At 29.8% G+C, this 10,380-nt stretch overlaps 1 protein-coding gene across 1 annotated transcript in view; it reads left to right on the forward strand.

Moving 5' to 3' along the window:
• Window positions 1-10,064, forward strand: part of LOC118193295 (uncharacterized) — a 36,329-nt gene extending 26,265 nt beyond the window's left edge. The window contains exon 4 of the mRNA XM_035364355.2: window positions 7,219-10,064. Coding sequence (XP_035220246.1) covers window positions 7,219-7,547 — 329 coding nt within the window. The 3' untranslated portion in view covers window positions 7,548-10,064. The remainder of the gene's footprint in view (window positions 1-7,218) is intronic.
• The last annotated feature ends 316 nt before the right edge of the window (window positions 10,065-10,380 follow it).

Genomic DNA, 10,380 nt, shown 5'->3' on the forward strand with positions numbered 1-10,380 from the left:
ACCTATGTAATAAATATGCACACATAAAAATATTAAATTAAAAATTGGTTACCATTTTAATTATCAATTATTAATCTAAAATTTAGTGTGAAATTTGCACCTATTTAAGATAGATCAATTTCTCTTAATTCTTATTTCACTTAGTTTTAACCATAAATTAGGATCCACTTTTAATTTTGTTCTGTATTTATTTTTCAAATGTAACATGGAAGAAAATCCTTGTTCACATAAATAGCTTGTGCAAAAAGGCTGTAAAAATTTAATAGCTTTGCTTCAAATGCTTTCAATTTTTTTTGGGGGGAGGGGTCATCTAAAATTAACAAGCATGTTATTTTTAAAATCTTCAGTTAGAGTTCGATCACAGGAAATTTCTATCAATTGCTCTTTTTCTTCACGAGATAAAATTTCAGGTACATTTGAACCAAATGGATTTCTAAATCCAATTTTCTTTTTCATAATCCTCGGTAAAATATACGCTGAAATTATTTATCAATGAAAAACAATGATTTTTAATGTTGGATGCCAAGTCTTCTTTTATTTTCAAGCTATTTTTGGTTAGAAAACTTTCTAACAACTGTAAAAGTCATTAATTAAAATATTATTATTCAGTTCTTTAATTATTAGCTCGAGTTTTTTTTTTTTAATCATTGCATATATTTTATCTCTAATGGTAAAGAAATTAACACTTTGTCCTTGTAATTCTAAATTTAATTCATTTAACTTTCCAAAAATATCAGCTAAATATGCTAAATGCACCAGCCATAGTTAACTAAATATCATTTTTGCAATTCAAATTTTGAATCCCAGAGGAAAATTTGAATTTCTAATCAAAGTTCAAAACGGTGATTTAAAACTTTGCCTCTAGATAACCACCTTACTTCGGAATGTACCAAAAGCATTTTTTGTTCATTGCCCATCTCTCTTGGCATATAATCGTAAATATTTTTTAATTTAAAGCTCGGCTTTTAATAAATCTAACAATTTTTGCAGCTTGATTCAAAACGATTTTCAAGTTTTGGGGATTGTTTTGTCTCTAAAGCCTCACAATGAGTAAATTTAGTTTCAGGTACAACTTTATTTAAGAAATAACACTAGAATGTTTTTTGAGCTCTGTCAGTGTATACGGCAATGCACTTATTCCAAGGAATATCATTCTCAAACCTAAAATTGTCTATTACTCAGAAAATTTCATTTGCAGTTGCTCTGTAATGAAGAGATTCACAAAATAAATACTCTTCAGTAATTTGTTTATCTTCTTCGAAATATATATAAACTAATAATTGGACAAAGTTCATTACATCAGAAACTTTCATTCAATTTCAATGTGAAATACTTTTTTTATTTTTAAATAAATGTCTCTTTTATGGAATATGCCATTTCATGAATTCGTAGACTTCATTATCAAATGAGAAATATTAATATATATATATATAGATATGTAATGAAACTGTGGTTTGAAGGTGGCAGAGTGGAAAGCATGATAACGCAATTTAGCACAACATATCTTGAAAAATCACAATCTTTATTTTTTCCATGCATATCAAATCATCTTTTTTCAGATAAGATATTTCTTAATAATATTTGAATAGAATAACTTGTAGTACGACGTCATCCTAAGCAAGTAAGCGGCAGCAGCATGGATTAAACGCGTCTTACCAGCAAGAGAGCTATGCGGAAAAAGGGAAAGGTTATAGTATTTTCATAGCAAGAAGGCTGAAGTTTCAGTTCACAGTTTTGGCATCTGCATTAAAACGTTACATAAGATAGAAAACTCTGGAACCTGTGAGAAGAGATGAATTTAGGGGCATATCACCAAATTTAGAATGTTGATTTTGAGGTCGTCAGTTATTTTTCGGAAACAGCTATCATATTTTGTTATATCTTACATATTCCCCCCTTCAAAAGAAAAGTTGGGTGAGCAGGGTGGAAGAACAAGCATTAGAGCAGCAAAATGTGAAAGATATAATTTGGAAAATACAAACATATTAACTTTTAAACAAAAAATTATTGTCATAAAATGTTGACCGATATTTTGAATCAAATTTGACATTTCACTGAATGTCATAAAATTTTGAATTCAATAATAATTTTAGACACTGTACTCTTTTAAAACAATTGCACATTTTAGTGTTCTGAGGTAAGAATGTCCAATGAAATTTTGTAAAGTTCTTGAAAGTTCCACATGGTAAAAGTTCAAATTTTTTCACAACTAAATGTTCAAATAAAATTCTTTCAAATTTTTGTTGATGAAAATATTTCTATTATATTACAAATTAAGATGCCAACTTTCATGTTATTTAATTATGTTTTTTAAGGAAGGCATTTTAAAATATAAAAATTTCGTAAAACATCATTCATAAACACAATTTCAAACTTATTCTTTACAAAACTTGAAGACTCCACAACTTTATCTAAATACTAGCATTTCCATCATATTGGTTTATCAGTTGAGCAAACTGTGTTTAATATTCTTCACCAGTGGCCAAAAGATTTACCAAATTAGCAGTTACTGTAGAAAAGGCCTCCGTTCCTTCTGTAGAGTCAACTGGCCTTTTTCGAACTGCTGTCATTGCATATGAATATTAAAAACACACTTTATTTTATGAAAAACTAAAAATACTTAGATTTAAAAATGTATTTTTTCATAAGGTGAGAGCCTTCAATGTTTATCTTGAAAACATTAAAGAAATTCCTAGAATTTAAAATTTTCAAACAATAATTTCATTCTTAAAATACAGTAAAAATTCAAAAAAAAAAAATTTTTTTAAACAATAGTACAAAAATATTATTCACATTAGGAACCTTCCCTAAGTCAAACCTTCAAATTCTTTACCTAATTTTTATCAAATTCAATAATTTCTTTTTCCCAATTCAGAAATACAAAACTACATTTTAAATAAATCATAAAATGTTTGAATTATTAACTTTGATTTTAAAATGACTTAAGCAAAACTTTATCATCAATAAATGATAATACAATTATAACTTATAAATGCAATTTTTTTAAACGTAATGTACTCAATTTTGGAAATTAATATCACTTCCCTATCATATTTGATGACGTATAATAATATTGCATTTTTTGAATATGAAAAATTAGCTGAATAAAGCACTGAAACATGCAAGAGAGCACAAAATACTATTTAGCATTTCTTATTTCACTAATGAGGTTGATGACCTTCAAAGCACTTTGGATGTTTAATTTTCTTTCTAGGTGATGATCGGAGATGAATAAACATTGTGAATATTCGAAGCGAGCAAGGAAGATTAACCGTATTTCACTACGTTGGCGAGACTGACATTGATCCCAAACATTTTTGATTTTGAACTTACAGATACGCGATGATTTCAAAGCACTTAAAATATACCGTTAAATCACACACCGGGAATGAATTTGATGAGTCACTGGTAATTTCAGGCAGCAGAGTTCGAAATCCATTCGGGAAAACTTGCACCAGGTTAATACTGTCCTGACTTTTTGGGGTTTCCCCGCACAGGTTCGAATCCTGTCGACTTTTTATAAATATGTAATGATTCCAAATGCGTAGATGAAAGCAGTGGAACTCTCAACAGCTTAGATACTGCGTAGATGACCGAGAAGACCGTAGTGGCTTGATTGGGAATCCAGATGAATAGTTACCTTTATAATTTTAGCCATTCGTTAAACGATGTGAGATGAGTTGAAATAAACTGCACTGAAGTTCCACACCTGTAGGGTCGAAAATCGGTTGCGCCATATTATTGTAATGAAACTGTGGTTTGAAGGTGGCAGAGTGGAAAGCATGATGACGCAATTTAGCACAACATATCTTGAAAAATCACAATCTTTACTTTTTCCATGCATATCAAATCATCTCCTTTCAGGTAAGATATTTCTTAATAATATTTGAATAGAATAACTCCCATTTTGTAGTACGACGTCATCTTAAGCAAGTAAGCGGCAGCAGCATGTATTAAACGCGTCTTACCAGCAAGAGAGCTATGCGGAAAAGGGGAAAGGTTATAGTATTTTCATAGCAAGAAGGCTGAAGTTTCAGTTCACAGTTTTGGCATCTGCATTAAAACGTTACATAAGATAGAAAACTCTGGAACCTGTGAGAAGAGATGAATTTAGGGGCAGATCACCAAATTTAGAATGTTGATTTTGAGGTCGTCAATTATTTTTTTGAAACAGCTATCATATTTTGTTATATCTTACATATATATATATATATATGCGCAAGTAATAATAACTTGTATTCGCACTAAATGGATTTAAGTTCATACAACATTATATATATATATATATATTGCTTAATAATATTCCATTATCAAATGAGATTCATTTGATAATCTCATTCATTTGATAATGGAATATTATTAAGCTCATTAGCTGATTCTTTGTTGAATAATGTTAAAACGATATCTTTAGCTGCTGGTAATATAAGGTTTTCTCCAGTAGAGTGAGCCTGCCCAGTCTTTGGTGATTCTTAGGCTTACTTGGTAACTAACTTCCAAAGCTTTTTCACCTTGAAGTAACAAAACTGTTAATTAATTGTTTACTATTTTTGAACTCCAATAATTTCCTCTTAAAATATTCTTCAGATATTGGCTTGCTTATATATATTTATATTGGCCTGCTTAGATTCAAGATTTCTTTTAAGAAATGATGGTTCCATACTTTGATTGGATAATAGTTCACTGCAAACAACACATTGAAGTTGAGGGTCCATTTCATCTCCATGCCAAGTAAACCCAGATGATAAATAACTTTCATCATATTTTCTCTAAACGATTTTTCTTTTTAATAGTCTTAGTCCTAGTAGATTGTACTGGTTCCATCACCTGTGAATCATCCCTTTCCGCTTAGTCAATCCTAGCCATTTTTGCATTTTGAAAATCTAGCTTTGTTTTATTATTTTCTCACAAATGCACGGTGTTATTACAAGTTCTTCAAAAACAAATGACGATATTCTCAAATCGTGTAGAAAAATAAGGAATACAAAGCAACAAGAAGACAAAATATCTGCTGTTAGACACAGCAAATTGATATAAAAAAATTTATTTCAATTGAAAATAGAGAAATATGAGCCAGGAAATGGTGTCTATAAAGTGTATATATGCTAATAAATCAATTACAACTCTAAAAGAATTAATGAGATACTATTATCCTTTTATATGACTTTTATTTCCTATTAAATATAACATCTATTTCTATTACTCTTTTTAAAAACGCCATTTAGGCCAAAATTGTTATGTCTATGTCTACAAGAATATTTTGTGTGAATAAAAATGGTTTATTTTGCTTTTAATGGCATATCATTTAAGAAAAAGTCCAATTTTGTGCCAGAATACCTGTGTTACAGTAATGCTATGTATAAATCTAATATATATCCTAAGTTGCATTTTCGAGAAATGAAAAACTCAATTTGAATTTAATCAATTGGCCCAGTAGAATGGGAGATATAGAACTTTTTTTTTTTCCCGCTGTGTACAATTAATCAAGTGAGTGGAGTTGCTTTCAGTCATGCCATCTTTCATGCTTCAGCTTTTTTTTTTTTATTTCCTAGTAAGATGGTGCCTGCCACAGTAAAGATTAATGATTTGTGAATTTATCAGATAATATTTCAGAACTGTTGGATTGGGCATGATGGTCATTCGCCGTAATTGTTATGATTGTTACATAAGCCCCTCCTGATTTTTTTCTTGTGTGCTTATGTTCAGGATAAGTATTCCAGTTGCCAAAACATTAAAGAACTATGTGATTAATGCCATCGGTTTAATCTATGCCTAGATATTGGATAAAGCATGGTGTGACAGTGACTGCTCCTTAGCTATTCTTCGGCCCACTAGCGGCCGAGCGGTAAAGTCGCTGAACACTGGTAGTTCGGTTCGAGGTTCGAATCCCGCGAACGGGCTGGCTGCATGGGCGTTTTCGTGGTTTTCCCCATGTGTAACGTGTATACGATCCAGTTTCCCTTAGAAAGTCCTCCACGAAGGCATCCCTCCCCTTAGGCAGATAGCCCTTGTGTGCTTTGCCATAATTAAATACACCAAAAACACCTTAGCTATTCTTCATGCCACAAAAGGCATCTTAGTGCACTGATTCCGGGGAAAAAGTTATTTTTCTCTCATAAACTATTTTATGTTGCAGTTTCTTGTAAATAACATAGATTTATTTCAATATATTTTGGTAATGTGGAGGGGAAAATTTTGCAAATATCCTCTGTTTAGTGAATAAATAACTGTACTTGGCAATAATAATGAAGATTCAGTATATTTATACATATTATTAAGCTAATTAACCCTACTTAACCTTTTCGGGACAAGGGTCACTATATTGTCAATTGTGTTCCCTGCTTGAAAGGACCAGGTTGTCCACTCTAATGGTCATGTTTTTTCCCCCCATTTCCAGGCTTGTATTTCTTTGTATTAAATAAATTTTCTCTCATTGAGGAAAAGCATCTAAAAGCCTAGCCACTAATACCTACATTTCCCTTCTTTTTGTGTAAGAAATTCACCCCACTGAGAATCCTTTAAGCAACACACAAGGCACTTTGTTGCAAGAAGGGAGTGATTTCTTAAAGGGGGGAAAGCTTTAGGTTCAAGATTCCCATCCACAGCTACCAACACTCCAATTAAGATTGAAAGAGTTGTATTTTCTGATTTGCTTTGGAGATTCTACGAGGCGTATTCGGAAACTAAGTACCGTTTTGAAAAAATAAAAATAAAAAATAAAACAGTTTTTTCGAATCCAATTTTACTTTTACCTGAAATACATGTCTTAAACTATTTTTCAACATAGTTTCCACCAATGATCAAACACTTGTCATAGCGGGTGACCAGTTTTTGTATACCATCGTCAAAGAAACTTCCCGCCAGTATCGGAATCACAGTTTATCGGAAACACAGTTTGTGATAATTCAAGTGGTCAGACATAATTTCGAACAAAACAGTATGTGAAATTTGTGGAAATGCCTCTGAAAGAGTTGTCATTGTGAAGCGTCTGTTCTCATGAATTGCTTCATCAACTTTCCTTACCAAATCATCGGTGACAACAAAAGGCCGACCACTCCGAGCCTCGGCGTGGACATTTGTTCGCCTACCACAGCGCTGCGTCGGCGCTAGAATGAAACGGTACTTAGTTTCCGAATACGCTATGTAGTTTCCAAAATGAAAATTAATATTATATACTCTTATTTTTTTTAATTTAATTAATGTATTTGTTTTATTTTATAGCAAGAAGTCCACCTCCCATGTGTTTTGGAGCACCTATTCTAAAGGAATATGCTGATCTTTGCGTACATTTTTATGACCTCAATGTAACAAGGCATTCAGCACATGGTTGTGTTGACTTAGAAGCAAGGTTAAATAGAATCGTTGTTGGACGCTACAAAATTGGATGCTTTAATTTGGGTAATTTAAGATGGAAATCCTATTATAATAAATTGATCCAGCATATATTATCGAAGAATGTTCATGCACCGGAATTTTCTGTTGTTCAGATTGATTACAATCATCTTAAGTCATATTCTTCTGTACCTTTGAAAAAACTGAGATATATATAATTCAAATTAAGTTTTTAAATGTATATTTATGTGATACTTTTAACCAAAGGTGTATGCTCTCTTGTTAAAAGCTGTCAGCTCTTTTTTTAAAGTTCTTTCAATAACTTATCAAAATTTTTTTCTTATGAATGCGCTATGTAGTAATATATGTGTATAATGATACTTAAAATCTGCTGTTAATTGGATTTGAATAACATATTTCTGTAGAATGTTTTGTACTATTTTTAATAACATATAATGTAAGTGATTTTTAAAATTTAACATATTTGATTGTACATATTGAAGTACTGAGTATGTAATAATAAATAAATTGCATATTTTAAGATATATTGCATACTGATATTAATATGCATTAAGAAATAGCTTTTTAAATGGAATCAACAACTTGAATATCGGTGGCAAAATAACATAAGATTTATGAATGGAAAATGTTTAAAACGTTCAAACATGGTCGTCATGTAAGGAGAGAATTAAAAATAGTTGAACTTAGGTTAGGTATTAACCTTTTTTGGGGAAGTGTGTAATTTTATGAGTAGCAAAAGTTGTGATGCTAAAGGTTGTAAACATTTACAAGTATTAGAGGTTGTAATGCTAAATATAATAAATGTGAAAGGTCTACATTTAGAGATGTTATTACCAGTTTATATATATATATGATTATATTACTGAGAAACTTGGATATTAACAGAAATTGGGTTAGGGTTATAAGGTTTTACATTTTGGACAATATTAGTTTTGTTTCTGTATAATAATCTAAAGATGTTGAAGTAGTTCATTTGATAGATACCATATCTACAGAATTTAAAAGTTTTGAATTTTATGGACTTGCATCTTTTTTACAGAAAAATTTTTTAAATATATTTCCTCATTCATATTTAGGTTTTGTTGCTCATTGTTTTTCATTTTCTGTTAATATGCTAAATTAATATAATGTTGTTGCCATAATTTCATATTATATAAAGATCAATGGCATATTTTAATTAAACATAATTAGATTTACAGACATATTTCTTCCTTTCACGTACCCAGCTTTTTCAGCATATAGTTTAGAAATCTGATTACTTTAAATACTGTTCTTCTTATTAAAATAATTGTATTATTTTTCTGTGCCTTGTAGATTGCTACCATAAATATGGTATGATAACAGTAAGTGGCTTTTTTTAGGTATAGTGTATAGTAATATTAAACATCTCTTCATATGTACTTTTTAATCTGCTAAATTCTTCTTTTGTTTCCTCCCCTCAGAAAGCGTGTACCATGTATTTTTTTTTTTTTTTCATTTATCAAGAGATAAAATTAATTAAAGGAGGAGAGGCAAATATACAAGTGTAATATAGTATACTTTTTATGCATTTAAAATCATTCATGTTTCACAAAATATTTCAGATTCTTTTTTTTTAATGTCAAGTATTTTTCTTAATATTTGAATGGTAGAAAAGACAATTATTAATTAACTTTGATGCTTTTTACTTATAATGGTGGATTTTTACATTCTAGTAAATTACCATAAGGTGAAATTTTCATAAGCAAAATTGTGAATAATAGGTCAAATCTCTAGGATGTTAGGACAATAAATATGCTCAGAAAATTTACATCAGCCTGTAGTTGAGCAGACTTATTTAACATAATGCTTATTATATTATCAAGTATTAAACAACTTATGTAATTTATTGAATAATGTACTTAAAGTGAAAAATGGAATGTCTGTTCACATTAAATGTATGCATCTGAAAATATTCTGAGTCTAAAGAATTATTGGCGCTATGGATTTGAGTTAATTGTTGGGTGATTTGCATCTTCTGATAACAGCAATATTAATTTTTCATTCTTCTAATGAGTCATAAGATGGTGGATACATGCAATGTCTCATAGGAGGCATTTTGGCATCAGTTGTTTAAGGTTTAGTTGGCATTGTATTCTTCAGAAAACATAATGAATTGATGATTTTCATCTTCTATTCATTATGTATTCCCTTGTATCAAACAAGATTATCTTCTTTGTATCCATTATACATGTGCACACTGTGTATATTATATCATTACTCTCCATGGAAAAAATAAAAATTTATACGTGCTATTTCTTCTGAATGCATATTAATTTTACGAAATTAAAAAAAAAAAAAGTGTTAGATTGTTAGATTATCTGTCGGTGCAAAAGAACATGTGTGCATAAAGCTTTTAAAATTAAATATTTTTAAAACAATAGTTTTAATTTATCTTTACAAATATTATCTTAGAATGTTTCAGTTGGTACAGCAATAATGTTGTGGGTTCATCAGTTTCAGTATGGTAAGAAATTGTAAAGTTCTGTTGTTCAAACCCTCTTATTGTCAGGTCATGAACTCTCACTAAATTGTCAAAGCTTTTAATATATGCAAATTATTATCTTTATATTTTTCATACAAAGTTCTGATTATGATGTTGAATTGTGAGCTTGATTTTTTCATTAAATATTTTTTATAACTCATGTGTTTGCAATTTGCGTATCAGTTTGTAAAATAAATATGGTTTTGTTATCTGTTTGTTCTTTCATGGCATTGCAATTTAAAATGCTGTTCAATTTCTATCTGGCCAGTAGTTGTTGTGTATTTCTGTCACTTTGCCAATAATTTAAATCCACAGCATTACGTTTAAAGCTGTGGTTAAAATTCAGTAAAATCATGCACAGTTAAAATTCTTTCTTTTAAAATAAACTAGAAATAAAAATAAAATAAAACATGAACAAATATAAAATGTGATTATGTGTTTAAAATGCTAATGTATAATTTTATGAAATAATTAATTTATGAAGAAATTAATTATTTGTTAATAAACTAAGAATAAAACTAATAAAA

Source organism: Stegodyphus dumicola, chromosome 4 (genome assembly GCF_044657685.1).
Source record: "Stegodyphus dumicola isolate Sdum_Otavi_A_Nest chromosome 4, ASM4465768v1".
NCBI classification, from domain to species: Eukaryota; Metazoa; Arthropoda; class Arachnida; order Araneae; family Eresidae; genus Stegodyphus; species Stegodyphus dumicola.